This window comes from Alosa pseudoharengus, unplaced genomic scaffold (genome assembly GCF_046254945.1).
Source record: "Alosa pseudoharengus isolate Yale_2024_CS ecotype anadromous, Long Island Sound unplaced genomic scaffold, YU_APseudo_1.1 YU_APseudo_1.1_scf_13, whole genome shotgun sequence".
In the NCBI taxonomy this organism is placed as follows: domain Eukaryota; kingdom Metazoa; phylum Chordata; class Actinopteri; order Clupeiformes; family Clupeidae; genus Alosa; species Alosa pseudoharengus.
The window spans coordinates 33,289,335-33,306,651 of NW_027468598.1; the positions used below are offsets into that span (position 1 = coordinate 33,289,335).

Genomic DNA, 17,317 nt, shown 5'->3' on the forward strand with positions numbered 1-17,317 from the left:
CGCCCTGGACAAACCGCTGGTACTTCCTGTGAGGTCGGTAAAAAGGGGGGTGTGACTTCCCCTCCAGCTCTATCAGGGAATAGAGCGTCCAGACACTAGGCTAAGCAGGAACAGGGCAACCCTGGCCACAACAAGAGTCAACAAGAGTCATCAATCCCCCTCAGGGGGACCACTAATGCTGATACAGTAGCCTAGCTATGCAATACATTACTTGCAGTGAAATAGAATATGACTTCAGTTAAGGGCTTCTGCTTGGTTGGAAAATATGAATCAAGTGGAGACGTTGTTGACAGATATCTGAAGTTCATTAGCACCATGAGCTCGACTGATCTCAATAAAACTGAAACCGTTTCCTTAGCGAAATGTTTAGGCCCTAACACATTATTTGTTTAAATAGGTTCACGCATGAAATGTGTGCTATTGCTCTGCGTTTGTGGAAAATAATGTTTTTATTGCTTCTGACACAAGGTTTCAAATTATGATTTACTTTACAAGGTCTATCCTGACCAAAGATAATCAGGCCTGGACTGGTTTGGAGTTCAGCTTTCTGCACACACCCTGACAAAACACTCCCTCCACATGACTTGTTCATCAAACATGGAACCCGAGACTGGCTCAACGAACTGCTAATAGAAACCAACACTGTCCCGCCCATTACTCAAAATCTGTAAATGCCTTTCATTCTAACTTCAAGTTCAAAGACAGAGCAGCAAAACTCTCAGTCCGAAAGCAACCACAACAAGCCCAACAAACACCATTAACTCATTTGGCTAACCATAAAACACGAACCCAGAACCTCAGAACTCACAAAAGAAGAGAGAAAGAAAAAAAAACACACACATAAAACATGAGAAAAGGTTGGAAATCAAACAAACAGGAAAGTCGTTCCAGACTGCAAGCTAGATATGTAATGTAGCAGCGATTCATCTTTCCGTTAGAAAAGCTTAGGCCTTAGCTAAGCAGATTAAAAGGGAGAAATCAGTAATGTTGATAATGCGTGGGGTGGGGGGTGGAGTGAGGGACTATGAGAGAGAGAGAGAGAGAGAGAGAGAGAGAGAGAGAGAGAGGGAAGGCCAGGTTTGGTGGGGTATTAAATACTGAAAACCGCAATCATGGCGTGGGATTAAGACAAAGCTTTAATACTGTGCCACACTTTTCTCACAAACACAGACAGTCAGGCAGTGAGGACAGGCTGGAGAGAGAGAGTCTGCCCTTTCTCTCTCTCTCTCTCTCTCACAGACAAACATACACTCTTTCTTTTTTCCTTGCTCTCTCTCCCTCTCTCTCGCACATACTTACTCTCTTTCTGGCTGTCTGTCGTTATCACTCTCTCTCTCCCTCTCTCTCGCACATACTTACTCTCTTTCTGGCTGTCTGTCGTTATCACTCTCTCTCTCTCTCACTCTATCTTTCTCACTATCTTTCTCCATTTCTCCTTATTGCTCTCTTCCTCCCTCTCTCCCTCTCTACCCCTCCCTCTCTCCCTCTCTCCCTCTCTCTACCCCTTCACACAGGCCAAGTTAGCATTTCTCTGAGCTCATACACTTGCATCCTTCCAAAACAGAAAAAAGAGCCATGTGCATATAACCCTGTCTGCACCTCCGTGCACAGTCACACTTGTGGCTTCTGTTTTCCTATGTTTCACCGCAAGTTAAACCGGCGTGAAAATGTCCGCCCATCCAGCCGTCCGAATATTGAGCTCATCTGGCTCTTGCTGTGATTGCCTTTCTGGACTCTGTCAGTGACACCAGGTGACCTGTCTCTGATTCCAACCAATTCTGACAGCTCTGTAGGCATCACGTTTCGTTTGCTTATGTGACCACCGGGAAGTGGGAATGGACTTGGAATAAAATCAGCCTATTTTGAGATCAAAGCCTTTGAAATATCTCATCACTTACAGTGCTCTCTGCATACTGTTTACAGTGTTCAAAACTTGGCAGTCTCCCCTTCAGCAATTGGCTGCAGTCACAAATGTCATGTATGAACATTTCAAAGCATAATGTCCAGCTCCTGCTGACTGTGTCCATCCATTTCATATTCAGGAAACTGCAACCAATACGGATTGGGCACTCAAGTCACATCCACCATCTCCCTCTTTTCCCCTTTTTTAGTTGTTTATCGCAGAGAACATTTCATTTTTTTCCTCAAGCTACAAAATGGATGTAATGCCCTCTCCCTCTCTCTCTCTTCCATTGGCCTGAGCTGTAGCCCAAGGTCACTGTAAAATATGGCTGTCATTTTCTGGTGAATGCTGAAGGAGCCTATATTTGGTGAGGACGGCGCTGCCACCGATAACTCTCCCACTGCAGCGGTAATGAATGGCGGCCTGTCTCGGCCAGCAGTACTGCGGCCAGCTAATTGCCTGTGAATTAAATGCCGCTGCGGCACTAACGCCCGGGATGTATTGCGGGGAGGGATGGTCTCTCTCTCTCTCTCTCTCTCTCTTTCTGCTCTCTCTCTCTCTCTCTCTCTCTCTCTCTACTCTCTCTCTCTCTCTCTCTTTCTCTCATCTCTCTTCCTCCATCTACGTCTGCAGTGGACGCAGCAGCAGTGACCTGCGATCTGTCTGAGCCCTGCGAGGATGATTTTACCTCTGAAGCCCGTGGCATGGTTTAAAAGGAGCTAGACGCTACGGCAAGTCTGTTTGGCGTCATGATACGAAAAGAAAGAAAGAGAGACCTCTGATAAGCAGCTAATGGTACTAATAGGCCTGGGCCTATGACAAAGTAACGGCATTGAATAGTATGACTGAAATGCCATGAGAGCAAAGTGTGAAGAAAATAGAAATGATTGGTATTGAGATTTCAGGAAACTCTGTGATAAGCAGCAACACAACAGCAACAGCAATAGGGCAGATGTGCTGTCTCTGTTTCTACCTGCGTGTCTGGCAAGCAGCAGCATCGACTCATCATCTGTCTGAGTTCTGCAAACCGTTTACCTCTGTAACTCTCATTTAAGAGTCTTACTATCATCACCCCATCAGCACCATGCCAGGGGCTCAAGGTGATGATACATGAGGCTTATAAACTTTTCAACTTTGAGCTATTTCCCTTTTTGAGAGATGTTGCCAGGTAATCACATGACTGGTTTCTAGTGTTCCGATTGGATGATGATCATAACACGTTGCCTGCTGCTGATTTATATTCTCTAGATAAAATTGCTGTTGCCTAGTAGCAGAGGGAGAGTGCCCAGACCGTGATGGACAGTAACATTGCCCAGCAAATGCTTCCTTGTGCATCACCATGTTCAGAGCCAGCTGTCCAGCTCTCTAGCTCCGCGGGCCAGTGCATGGAGGGCTACCCAGCAGGTGGACCCTTTCATTCGCTGGCCGGGGGAAAAAAAGAGGAGGCCGGTTACTCATTAGCATACAGATGCCCCCTTCATAGTGGAGGAAGGGCCCCTCGTCCCCACCACATCCACCCCCTCACACACACACACACACACACACACACACACTACCACCACCACTGCCACTCAGATCGTCCACTTCACTGCACCCTCAGACACCCACACACAAACACACACACATACTCTCTCACACTCTCTCTCTCTCTCTCTCTCTCTCTCTCTTTCTCTCTCTCTCTATCACACACAAAAACACACACACTCATACACACTCAAAGACACATAAACATCCCCATACTCTATGGGCACTCAGACACAGACGCACCTCCTAAAGTCCGCAAGTCCTCCTAAAACTGCCCTTAGGCACGTCTGTGTTTTTCACATCAAGAGAGTTAAAGACTGATAGAGAGAAAAAAAGGAGAGGGAGTCTCACAGTCACCTCCTTAGATCTCCCTCACTTCTTTTTAAACATTCTATGTCTCCTTCATTCATCTCTCTCTCTCTCTCTCTCTCTCTCTCTCTCTCTCTCTCTCTCATCATCTCTCTGCTCTCTCCCGATCTCAAGGCTGCATTGCCCTATCGGTGCCCACAGCAGTGCTACTATGGCGAGAAACGGACATGCAGCAGGCATCTGGCATCTTTGGCCCTGGCATCTCCTCTGCACCGCACCGCGCCCCACCGCGCCGGTCCACGGCACCGCTGACTCCCCGGAGGCCCTGGGGCACAGGTGGCCTGTTGGCCTGCTCCACTCCGCAGCCGAGAGGGGAGCGGAGGAGAGCGGAGGGGAGTGGGAAACAATGCTCTTTTAAGAGTGATCGCACCCTGGGTTCAGCACTCCTCCTCACTTCCTCTCTGACACCTCTCTCTCTCTCCAGTTTCCTTTCCAAACGTAGCGAGTCACACAGGAAACTCACCGAGGGAGGGGAAAAAATAGACCAGAAGAGAAAAGAGAAGTGGAGGAGAAGAGAAGAGAAGAGAAGAGAAGAGAAGAGAGGAGGAAAAACATCTCTATTCTGGATGGGTGAGATCTTTCTGGAGCCGCGCAGGGCCAACATAAACACTGAGTTAACCTACAGAGGGGGTGGGGGGGGGGACCATTGGACTGCAGCCCGACTGTGACCATCGCTGGACACCACGGAGCTGTCCTGGTCTGCCCTGTCCGAGCATGTAACTAGAGCGGTGATAAAGGCCATGTGTTGTGGCCGCCCGCCCGAAGGTGACGTCCTACTCATATGATTCCCATTGAGGACAAGACAAACTACTTCTGGGAAACAGGACAGTACTTTTTTTTTTCTTCAACAGCTGGAGAGAAAGTGTGATGGAGTCACTGCATTCACATTAATGTGACACTAAGAGGTCAAAGGTCACTTGTGTCCCGGGACAATATCTTGCATTTGTGCTGTATTATACAGTCTCATATAAAGACATGCGAAGGCGCACAGCAGACATTTCAATTGTCTGCACTGCTTTGTTTTATGATAAACACTGACAGGGAAGTAAATCAACATGACAATCCCTAGATTACGTGTTCTGATTATTATTAATTATTTCCTGGGCGCTAAATAAACTACAGGCTTAGATGCATTTGTGCGCTGATTAGAGAACTGAACGGTATCCATAGCAATGAACATCATCGCATAACCCAGCAATGCAGAATGCTGTGAAAAAGGTAGTGCAGTTCTTATGAAGTCTCTCCAGTGTTCTATACCTGAACATTCTCACACGATCCTTTCAATACACCTAAGACGTCCTGATCCTGTGGTGACAGTTAAAGAGGTTTATCCTGTATATGTTTTTAGGGAGGGCAAAGCGGGAGGATTGCACTGTACTCACCTGGGTAGAAATCTTTGGATTTTGACAATTTGATGGTGGCGCCAGTTTCTTTCTGGAGCTGGACAATGGTCTGGCCTCCTTTGCCAATGATGGAGCCCGCGGCGTAGCTGGGGATCAACACCTTCAGGAAGTACTCTCCCTCCTCTGGAAAAGGGAAAGAGAGGGAAAAACAGCGTAAATATTAGCCGCAGTCCTCTCCAATCCAGTCCATTAGCTCTAATTAGCCCAGGCTAACTATTCAGCTATTCAATGAGTTCAATCATCCACTCAACCATATAGTCACTAATCTACTAAAGCAACTGTAAGATCTCTGCTCAAAATTTTTACATAAACACATCATGCTACCTGAGTGGTTAACAGATGTGACAAACAATGTAGCAAGACGTTTTTTTCTGTGCTGTAGTTGATAGTTGTTTTTTTAGTTTAGTGCTTAAAGGTTAGACTCCCCCGCCATCCTAAGCGAAATGGATCTAACCACACCTCAAACCATAATATTACATGGAGAAGCACAACAGAAGCCCACTGATTATGGGTTCCATCTGGAAACTGCTTTGTGCATTTACACCACACCACCACTTCTGGCCCTGTCAACAGTGGGCATGTGGCAAAACCCAAAGGGCCTGACATCAAACCCCAACAAGTTCCATCGCCTGGTCACCGCCCTCAGAAGGCTCAGTGGAGGGCAATGTCTCCAATCGAGGAGGGAAGCGGGAGTCAAAGAAGAAGCAAGGCAAGCAACCCTCTCTGTCAAAACAAAAAGAGCCCTTTATGACCACTGCAAATCACTACCTGCCAACTACATAACCAGGTCAGCACAGCCTCTGCAGCGTAGACCCTTCCTTTGTGACTTTAGGATGACATTGTATCTATCCTTCCCAAACCACAAGGGTGCACTGCTAATATTCCACACAATGAATCTTGGTTAGCTCCCTGTAGACAGCAGATTTAGAGTAGATCGTTATAGTTGCAGTGTTAGTCTTTTTCTCTCTCCACTCGCTTATTTGAAACAGAATATGAGACACTTGACTGTCAGGCAGTGGGGGCATTAACGACCTGAGAAAATAATTGGGGGTGGGGGTGGGGGTGAAAATTATCGCCGGCAAATCAAAATCAGGTTCGAGCAGGCAGAATTTATAGTTTATCATTACGGTGGGGGGTGGGGTGGGGGGGAGGGGGTGCTGCCGAAAGGCAAACAGCGAGTGGCAGTGTGAGGGTCGGCTTCATGCAGTTACGGCAGAATTGTAAATACGCTCTGTGATCCTCGGAGCGTGACAGTGGAACTGAAACATCTGAGCATTTCTCTTTAAAGCAGGTGAGGGTTTGAGGGAAGCAGTCAAAGAGGATTATCAGAGGGAGAGGTTTGATAGTCTTTTAATAAACCCGTCTTCTTGCGCTAATCTCTAATTATACACACCAAGCCAGCCTGTCGGAGAGCGTGTGAGAATCAGGTTATCGCAGTGGTCCTCAGAGAAAGAGACGCTTTGACACAGTTGGGAATATGGTCCACTCACACTACCTAAAAAGGAGGACAAAAAGATCAACAGTGATATTTCTGAACTCTTTGCATCTGGGAATGTCCACACGAGACCCCCCAATTAATTCATGTTTGTAAGACAGTTATCAAAAAAAGACATTTGCTTTTGTCAAACCTCAAGCTTCGTTTGTGTGATGACAGTAGGTAACCCACCCTTGAGCTAAAAAGTAATATGGCCAAATATCTCCTTCAGTGACCCACATTCTGAATAGAACATGGAGTGTCCTCATTTTGAGTCGGACGGGACTAATTTTAACCACCCTCGATTACCATGGCAGTACACTCATGAATAATGTCCGGGGTGAATAAAGTAAATATGTTTCTGCATCTGTCTCTCACACTCACACACGGACTCTCTGCATAGCACAGAGTCCATCAAAATGATATCCATGCAACAGGATCTGATAAACGTGTGTGTGTGTGTGTGTACGTTCATCCCCCGTTAGTGTTTTAAATTTCATGTGTGACATGTTAGAGGATCATGATTTCATATGAAGCATTTTAGAAATGGCCTCAAAGAATTTAGCCAGACATAAATCCACTTTGAGACAGGGGCCTGTTTTCCATTATCAAAGATTATGATGACATTTATTGGATGTGTTTAAAAATATTGCATCATTGGTAATCCATGCATTTTACACTAAGAGGTTGTGACACAAAGAAATTGAAAGAGCCTTGTTTATGTCTTGCTGATTAAATGAGTATTGGGATGTTATGGTTAAGGCCTATATTTGATTACCTAATAAGTGAAGGATACTTTTCCTTCCATTATTTCAAAGTAAAAAAAAAATACCAACTTGTCTCCTCTATTTAAGGATATTAATGACTTGCTCTATGCGGGAATTTTGCTGCTCTCCAAAAAAGGTAAATGATTAGCAGTTACAAATTACAAAAAGAATGCAATAACACATCTTATTTACTCTCTTTCACAATCATACAGTTATTACTTATATCTAGTTTATGTATTGGTAAACTTAGTTTTTTTTATCTTCAATTCTCTTTTACAGAATTATTACAGGGTTTTATAAATGAGTGGTAAGAAGGTCTGATCTCTTAACAAGTTGTGAGGCCTCAAATGTGTTGTTTTTAATGTGAGGCCTCAAATGTGTTGTTTTTAATGTGAGCCCTCAAATGTGTTGTTTTTAATGTGAGGCCTCAAATGTGTTGTTTTTAATGTTGTCTAACGGAGAAGGAAATGGCATCACCATGGAGCTCGTTTCTTAGCCAGGAACTGGGCGATTTCCTGTCGCTTGTCAGCACAAAGCTCCTGAAAGGAATCAGGAGGATTCTCTTTCGTACGTCGAGTGTGTGTGTGTGTGTGTGTGTGTGTGTGTGTGTGTGTGTATGGGTGTGAAAGAGAGATAGAAAAAGAAAGAGGGAGAGAGATAGAGAGAGCGAGAGAGGGAGACTGCATCAGGAGGGAAAATGCCCCCCACTTCCCCCACCACTTGTTCAGTGCTACAAAAGAGACGTGCAAATGACAGAGAACCACTTGACTCTATGCTATGTCCAAGGTTTTGTTTTGAGGTCCCTCTTTGCTGTTTATGTGTGTTGTTGTGCCTTGTGTATGTTATGATGAATAACGCACAGCCACTGGACATAATAAACTAAAAACTGTAAATAGACCAAGCTGTTGCCATGGCCTCCCCTGAGATCTGAAGACCCAGAACAGTCCGATCTCACAGCAGACATGAGCCAAATCCTCCAAATCTGGTATCAGTGTTGAAGGGGTACAGGTCCCTACTTCTGCCGCAGGCAGGCCAGTACCCGGAGATCTGGGCTTCCACATGCTACGTAGCAGGGTTTAACTGGAGATCTGAGCTTCCTCATGCTACGTAGCAGGGTTTAACTGGAGATCTGAGCTTCCTCATGCTACGTAGCAGGGTTTAACTGGAGATCTGAGCTTCTTCATGCTACGTAACAGGGTTTAACTGATGAACTAGGGAGGAGCTCATACTTGTTTCAATAAATCGGCACATAATGTCTTGGTGAAACTACATTAAAATAAACTGGGTTATAAATTATGAGAGTGAAGTGAATTATTGGGAAACCACTTTTCCAAAACTGTTTTCAGAAGCATTGTATTTAATTAAATGACAAATAGTTGATGCAGCTTTGTTTGTCTGTTTGCTTGTTTGTTTGTTTTTGTTGTTGTTTTTTAGTTGCACATCTTTTTTTCTTTTTGCGTGGGTCCATGAACTAGTGAAAGGGTGACTACTGCAGTGCCTGATAAAAATTTCAGAAACATTCGGGTCCTGTCCGCGGCAGCTTTTTCTTTCTCTCCCTATGTCTGTGTCGCAGGGTTTGAAGACCACCACACATTGTTCCGTTGCCGTGACAGTTCAGGGAGGCAGCTAAATCTCGCGCCCCCCCCCCCCCCCCAACCTACTCGCGACGCTCTTTTCATCCCCCGTATCCCTATTCATCAAGCAGTCCGTCTGCTGCAGAGCACCCCTGAGAAAGACACCTGGCTCCACCAATGGCGTGGCGCCGTTCGTAAAGCGTCACGCACCCCAAGACCCTCCCACCGCCCTCCACAATGAGACTTTTTTTTCCCATCCTCCTCCTTTTGACGCAGTGCTTTAAAAAAAGGGAACATATAAAACATAGAGGGAAGTAGCGCCCCCTTTACGTTTAAGTAATTCCACGGCATCGATCGCTAGACTCAGCGGCAACGGTTGCTAGGGCGGTCAGCGACAGAGCGCGATATCGACAAGGAGATCAGGCCGGGGGTAGAACAAGGACTCAGGAGGGGCGTGACTGGCCTAGGAACAGCCATGATGAGCCAGGAGGCGAGGGACGAGGCAGGAGACAGGAAGAAAGATGGATAGCGAATTTCAACCTTCGCACTCACACAAAGCCACAAACACATAACAAAGGCACAAAAAACAAACAATGCAGTAGCCAAGGGATGTTTTTAAACGCTACTAGCAGAGGAACTGTGACACGAACCATGCAGGGTGCGCTGACGACACACTGGATAGGTATGGTGCCTCTATGCTATCAGCTACAATAAAAAGCTTTCTAGAGGGAGGCTTGAGTTTATATATAGAGCCCCTCTCTGGCCCGAACGTAAGCATGTTGCGACAGTGAGGCATTTCCTTCAACATCAATCGATCAGTTTGGAAACAGGCTGCTCTGGGCATGACAGAGTGGCAGTCCGCAAGGCAAATCAGCATCGCCGCAATCAATAACATGAAAGGGTCCCTCGATGAGCCTATACGCCAGCTAAGACGGAAACACTCACACTCACACACACACCCCTACTTATGGTCTGCACCCTGTGTCAGCACTATGTCTGGCCTCAACAACCCCACCGCATAACCTACACACACACACATACACTGACAAACTTATATGTCTCCACCTGTCCCTCCCTCCCCAGGATAAATACATATTTACAGTCCCCTCACGCTACCCGGCAAGGGCATCCGGATACGCTGCGGCACCAACTACGTCCAACAGCGATCTGGTGCCAGTTGGTCCATTTACTAAATTGCCCGTTCTATCTTATCAGGCGGGTCAGGGCGAACATATATTGTGGCTTTCCTCTGCGTTTGAAGAATGGGAATTGGAGAGGGACCGGGAACCTATTTTCATATCCTCTTGGCAGTGGAAGGAAAGCCACACACACACACACAGAGAAAGTCCTTGCACACAAGAACATACACAAAAACCCACACGTGGACAAAAAAAAAAAAAAAACCTCACACACACACAAGTAAACAAACGCTTTAATTTGTTATTTCATGAATAACAAATTTAAATATAGTTATTGTCTGGCAGTCTAGACCACCAACATATTATTCCAGTGCAACGATTGCAGCGTAAAATAAACAACAAAGACAGGTTTACTGTATGATATCAAAATGTTCAGCATGTAAATATTTAGTCAACCTGATTTGGGCCTAAGTCATTAGAGTGTCACTAAATATCTGACATCTAAAAGGAAAAACAGTAGGATATTTTAGGCTGAAGTGTTCATTTTACACTTGAGGATGTGATTTAAAAATATGCAGACTTCAGATCCAGACACTGGCATGTTGGTGATTATGTTTGTTACGGAGTTCAAAAACAACATCATTAAAACCTGTCTGTCAGAGTCCAGGATTATACCTCCCCACCTGCCCCTTATAAACTAAAGTGGGTCAGTACTACATACTGTCCTGCTGCGCCGAGCTAACATAATCCATATACCTGATTCACGTTTAAATAGACACTTCACGTCCCCTTTGTCTAAAGCATCCTATCTGTCCCGTATGGTAAACACAGAGACATGTTTCCTACTTCTGAATGCTATATAAAATGCTATGTTTCCTCCTTCTGAATGCTATATAAAATGCTATGTTTCCTCCTTCTGAATGCTATATAAAATGCTACGTTTCCTACTTCTGAATGCTATATAAAATGATATGTTTCCTACTTCTGAATGCTAGATAAAATGCTACGTTTCCTCCTTCTGAATGCTATATCAAATGCTATGTTTCCTCCTTCTGAATGCTATATAAAATGCTGTTTCCTCCTTCTGAATGCTATATAAAATGCTATGTTGGTACATTGGTTGGGGAACTCTGACAACAAGAGCACTGAAATTCACTTCACTTCATATTTCTCTGTCCGAATTTGTTAACTCTCCTTCTCCAAATAATATGCGAAGAAAATATTACAATTACTTAAATATAAACTGAGGCGTATTGTCATGGATGAAACATATAAATTGCCCCATGAAGGCCCCGGAAGGCCCCCTAAATCCCCTGAAGTTAAAAACAGGTATTCAATAATCTGCCAAATATAATGTTCAATGTAGTGGTGGATTAATTACAACTTAATTAATCATCTTTTCTGGTGCTAAACGAGCCATAATAGAGGAAGCTTACATGACTAAATTTGAACAGGCAGAGGATACCCATAAGCCATACTGAAGAAATAACCTACAGAACTTCAGTGGTGCATAATTGACTGTGACATTAGGTTATAGTTTATTGCATTGTAAAACAATAATAACCAAGCGCGTGGCATGCTTCTACTGCATGCTTTGTAACAACATCTTAAGTCTACATACTGTTGGTGGGCAATTCCAAATAAACAAGCTGACTATGACTGCTATTTTGAGCAAGATGCCGTTTGTTGCATTCCCAAAAACACACAGGGGTATTCAATTGTAGGTGAGGAAACAGTCTGCATTATTTCTCCCAACAGATTCATCTGAATGGAAAACGACAGATGTGTGAGTGCTCACGTGCATTCATCTCTGTAATGGTTCCCAGGGGTGAAGGTGGGTTTTTAGACATGTGAGCCATGGTGCTGTCTTTATTGATTCTCTTTAACATTGAATGCACAAGGATGTATCACTTAATTTTCTACACCACAATATAAGCCCAAGACCATCAGTACAGTGCTTCAACAAGTCCCACTCCTTCACAACAATCAATACATGGCCATACACTTCAAAGAGGGACTGATCAATGTATTCAGAATTTTCTTTCACAGTAAATATAAATAAAACATATTTATTCATTATTTGAGTGAGTGAAACTGCAATGCTAGAGCAAAACTACCAAACAGTACATGCTATGGTTTCCTGAAAACTTCGAGGGCATTACGAAATAGGTTAATGTCTACCCTATTTTTATCCAGGACGGCCGGGGTCTCAAAACATTCTGTGGTAGGCTATAATACAGGGAGCCTTATAACGGTTTCAGGATAGTGATAACAGAGACCATGCGTGCCGACAGGGATTTAAAGCATGCTTCAAACGCTGCGTATGTATTTTAAAGCATTTTACACAAAGAGGAGCGATACACTATCAAGCAAGGTCATCTGCCCTCACTTACAGGAGAAAACCGGATTCGCAAAATATTTTTTTTTTGTCCCGGTTAATCGAGTTATTTAATTATTTGACTACTTTCCACGAACGGGTTCCGTGTAGTGGAAATAGGTACGTGTTTGTGTGTGTGTGTGTGTGTGTGCGTGTGTGTAGAATATTTTAGACTACCGTTAAGGCGCGTTTTGGAAACCTCGCACGCGTTGCCTCCTTTCTTTCTGAGCGGTCGGGGTCGTAACTGACGCGCTATTGTGTTCCCATATCAGCGCTGATTTCAACCACGCAGTGTGTTTTCAGTATTTACTAAAAGCGTCCACTGACTGTATGCGTGATAGGCCTACACATCATCTAAATCTCTAACCTGCATACGAGTCTTGTCATCTTACTGTTTGAAATCTTATTGCAAATATCAACCTGCTCGCGGTTCCCCGTGTTTTACACCCAACACGCTGTCATCTCATTCGACTGGCTCTACGAACACAAAATCACAACGGTGCTTCGCATCCTTTCCTTACCTCCAGTGTTTGTGCGTTTGGTGCTGCTGGCCTCGGTCGGCGTCTCCAGAGGTCTCTTGCGAGAATCGGGGGGATCCGACTCCATGTGAGGCTGTTGACTGTGATGGTGCGGATTGGAAAAAATCCCGTTTTGCTGCACTGCCCCGCCGGCCATCATTTTCATACTATGTGGATGAAACCGCTTTTAGGCTATCCGTTTACGCAACGTATCAAAGCTAGTGGCTGTGCGTGATAGGGTTATTTTACCGATATGTATTTTCTAAATATTCAACAAATGCGCTTTCTTCCGTTCGAGGACCTCCGGATGCGTTTGTTATCCTCCCTTTTTCAGGCGGCACGGAGAGGATAAGCAACGGCGAAATCTGTGGCTGTTTGTCCCAACCTTCTCTCGAGAAAAGCGATAGTGCAGAGAAACGTCACATCAATACAAATCCAATGAACCGATGCGTTCTCTTCAGTTCCCCGGATATGTAAGGTGTCGGTCACAATTGTTCCTTCTTTTGAAATGCGTTGCACGGTTGCTATTCCTCCCTACGGTGCGATGACGTCCTCTAGACGCTGACAGCAAAACAAGGAATTCAAAACACACAAATGGTCATGGCAAACAATCTAAATAAATAAAGGGGAAAGAAAGGTGCCAAAACAAAAAAATATTGTGCTCAAGCAGGTCTTCGGTTCGTGCATGAGCTGCCGTGCAGTTCGATTTTCGTGGGTAAGGGGTTGGTTTCGTCAGGAAGGTCCGGAAGGGAGAAATGCAGATTAAGAATATAGAAGGAGATGCAATTTTGTGGCCTCGTTGTAGAAGATGCTGCAGTCTTACGTTCAGAGCATCCCTGTGCTTACTGACTGGCGGAGCACAGGGGACCAGTGACGTCATGCCGATCCCAGTTCATCGCCGTCAGATGTAGAGCACAAGCCCCTCCCATCCACACTCCGAAGTACACACTCCTCCGGCCGAAAGAAACATGGCTCGCCCAATCACCTTGCAGCCGTCTGCTTGGGCCCAATTCCGATTGGCCAAAGCTGTTTTCCTCAGTAAGCGGACAGTAGGCTACACTTCAGAATATCACATGATGACAGTAGAAGTGGAGGTGGTGGGGCCGACGGTAGCATCGTTTGGAAAATCAGATTGGTCTGGGGCTTGTCAAAGTATGAGCTGTCATTATGGGAACTGAACTTCTTTTATCGTTAATACATAACAGACTAGGTCAAAACACAAGCACCCGCTTCCTAATTATGCCCTCTGTATATGGTAGGCCTAAGTTAGCCTATTTTTAGACAATTTGGCTGTTCAACTTTAACTTAATTTACACTCTTGTGGTAGGCCTAGTCTATGGCTACCTGTTTGGTAATCTATAGGCTAGCTATCTGGCTGTAGGTTAACCAAATGTACTTTTAGAATATTATGATATAAATGCTAAAATAGAGTATGTAAGTAAGAAAACCAAGTTATTTTTTTGCAGACACTGTATGCTTAAACACAAATAAAAATATGTTACCTGTGAAAGACTCGGCCATCCTCCGCTCTTTATGGGTCTCCTCCAGTCCAGTGTGAGGATCCTCCGTATTCTCCGTCTTCTGCGGGGTAGGCTAGGCTACCACAGGCGCACACACACACACACACACAAGCCGTACAGCCAGACACACACTCACATACACACACTCTCCCACACACGCTGGCGCGTACACCCTCGTCCTGTCCACACCGAGACAGATGTAGAGCGCCTCTCGTGCTACTCCAGATTCTCGTCAAGGTGACATTGCGTCGACCGTGGCCTACACACAAAGAGAGCGAGCCCACACAATTTCACGTTGCTGCGAAAATCTCAACAGCGAGCCATTTCGGTCCGCTTCCAGAATGCATAGACCGACTTTATGTGTGGAGAGACGTGGCAAATCTGAGGCAGATGTAGGAGACCCTTTTTGCCAATGGGATTGCTTTCTTTATCGAGAATACAGCACATTAAAAATACCCCTGTGTTTCGGCTATAATAATCATGAATGACTCCTGATATTTTATGACGCAGAGTGTTTGAGCTCTGTCTGGATTTCTTCTTTCATATCTGTGTCATTCATGCCACAGTTGAAGTGAATAGCAGCATTTACTGCCAGTTAAGGAAATGATTGAATTGTGTTCATTTTTGCAACAAAATTACCAGCTTATCAGACCATGGATGTGCGTGGATTGCAGTCTAAGTTGAATTGTTAACATATCGGTGTCATTTTTATTAATGGCTTGCAATGATGCTGTGCTGCAATCGAAAACAGCAGATATGAACGGTTCTCTGTAGTGTTGTCATCATTAATGGCTGAAAGCATTTCCCAGCTGTGACACTTTGGCTCGCCGATCAGATATCTGGCCAAGTTGTCCAGCGCCTGAGGTTTATTATATTTGAGGAGCGGGTGCGCGCTGCGCGTGGATGAGCGAGGGGGTAAGTGCTTCTTCTGGTAACTATGGTGATACTCAGCGTGACTGCACTGCCCAAACTGCATCCTTTGTCTTCATACTGTTTGGATTGAAGCCTAGTCGCAGTTGTGAACTATATCCTATTTCATGTAGCCTATTTGAAAAAAAGCTAGATCACCCACCATTTTTATACTGAGATCTAAAAATAATACATGTGATGTTTAGGCTGCCATTGTTCATGCCTATTATTTACGATTTCTGAATGAATGATCTCTTGGCTAGGTTAGGACATTGTGGTCGATTTTAACCAACTTATTGTGAGTAGCCTAGGTCTATCGCATATTCATTCAGGTTTTGGGGTAATAATTTATAAGCCTAGCCTAGATTCAATTTCAACAAAATGTGAAATGTTCATCATTTAAAGCATCCCAGACGCCACTGCGTTAGGTTCATCTGGGTAATTTCTGACAGATGGCTACGGGTAAACCCTTCCATTCCTGCAATATGGGTTTACGGGCTTTCACATAAACCCTCACTCCCCACCCTTGCACCCCCTCCCCGCCCCACTCCTGAGATGGAAGTGAAAGGCTAAGCCCTGCGTGATATCTGGTTGCTGGTGGTGACTTTCAATGCACAGCTTCCCATCCCCCCGACACTCTGCAGACATTGTTTGGGAAGGGGGACCCCATCTGCCCCATTCTCCCTACCGGCGCCCTGGCCATTGTCTCGGCGTCCCGCGGAGAGAGCTGCGTAAGACTACGGTGCACTGAGAAACATCTGGCGTGACCTCTGCGACCTGTTCACGTGGTCATCTCGGCTGTAGCTTTCACACCTCCTCAATCATATTAATTGAATGGAACTGTAGGCTCGTTTTTTTTTGTAAAAAGATGCGGGGATGTGATAGCTATAAATAGGATATCTGTGGATAAACAAAGGTTTCAGATGAAGTAGGCCTCGGCCTATAGCCTGAGTCAACTCTAGGCTCTGCCGCGTAGCCTAGCCTACACGAGGCCTTCACCTATAAGTGCTGCATCGATGCCAGAGTAGAGTTTTTGTATTAAACATGTGTTTGCGTATCAAAACATATAAAATAGGTTCGCTGGTAGACTGGAAATATAAAGCGAGTTATTTGTCCGACTGAATTCATTGCACTGCCTAACCCAGATTTCAGTGGCGCTCCTCTGGTGTGGTGTTTTATTAACGACTAACTGTCGCCATCTAGTGGTTATATAATATAATTACCTCAAGGCTAAACTAATCAATCAGCTTCAAGGATTTCACATTTCGGAAAAAATGAAAGGGTGATAAAATGTGTTTTATAATGTAATATCAGTTTACGTTGCATATTCTACGGGACTACAGGGACAGGAACTAACAAAGATTGGTGACAAATATGGCCAGTCTAGTCTTGTCCATGAGGTAGACCTAGCCTATTTCTTTTTTTTTATGGGTAAACATATATTATTTAGGGGTAAACATATTTTGCGTGTGATGTAGAAGTGTAGTTTACTTAGAATATAAACAACGTTTAATTTCACAAATAGCCCTATTTCTAGGCCTATGCCTTTGGGTGTTCTGGTAGCTGTTAAAAAGGCTTACGATTTTCGTCAATAAAAAAAAGCACATTTAATTCCACTTCATGCTGCTATCTACAAACTTTTATCATGGACTAGGCAATTGCAGAATCCACACTTACATAAGACCATCAGGAATGTCAGTCGCACCTGCGCACTTTGCCCGACTCAACGAAGCAAGTCGCCAGTACGAAAAGAGGAAGTGATGTAGGTGACGAATTCTACAAAGGCTAATGGGAATTGAAGTTGGTTACCGTGAACAGGATGGATTCAGTGTAGGGGATG

General features: G+C 44.7%; 1 protein-coding gene across 2 annotated transcripts in view; it reads right to left on the minus strand.

Annotated features, from left to right (window-relative positions):
- Positions 1-13,754, minus strand: part of nova2 (NOVA alternative splicing regulator 2) — a 70,791-nt gene extending 57,037 nt beyond the window's left edge. Inside the window, exons 1-3 of one of the 2 annotated variants that reach the window (XM_076282880.1) lie at positions 13,052-13,754; positions 6,593-6,694; positions 5,179-5,322 (exon numbers count right to left, since the gene is read on the minus strand). In XM_076282880.1, the coding sequence (XP_076138995.1) occupies positions 5,179-5,322; positions 6,593-6,694; positions 13,052-13,214 (409 nt within the window). In that variant the 5' untranslated portion in view covers positions 13,215-13,754. The remainder of the gene's footprint in view (positions 1-5,178; positions 5,323-6,592; positions 6,695-13,051) is intronic. The other variant, XM_076282881.1, reaches the window with a different exon arrangement.
- Positions 13,755-17,317: the final 3,563 nt, after the last annotated feature.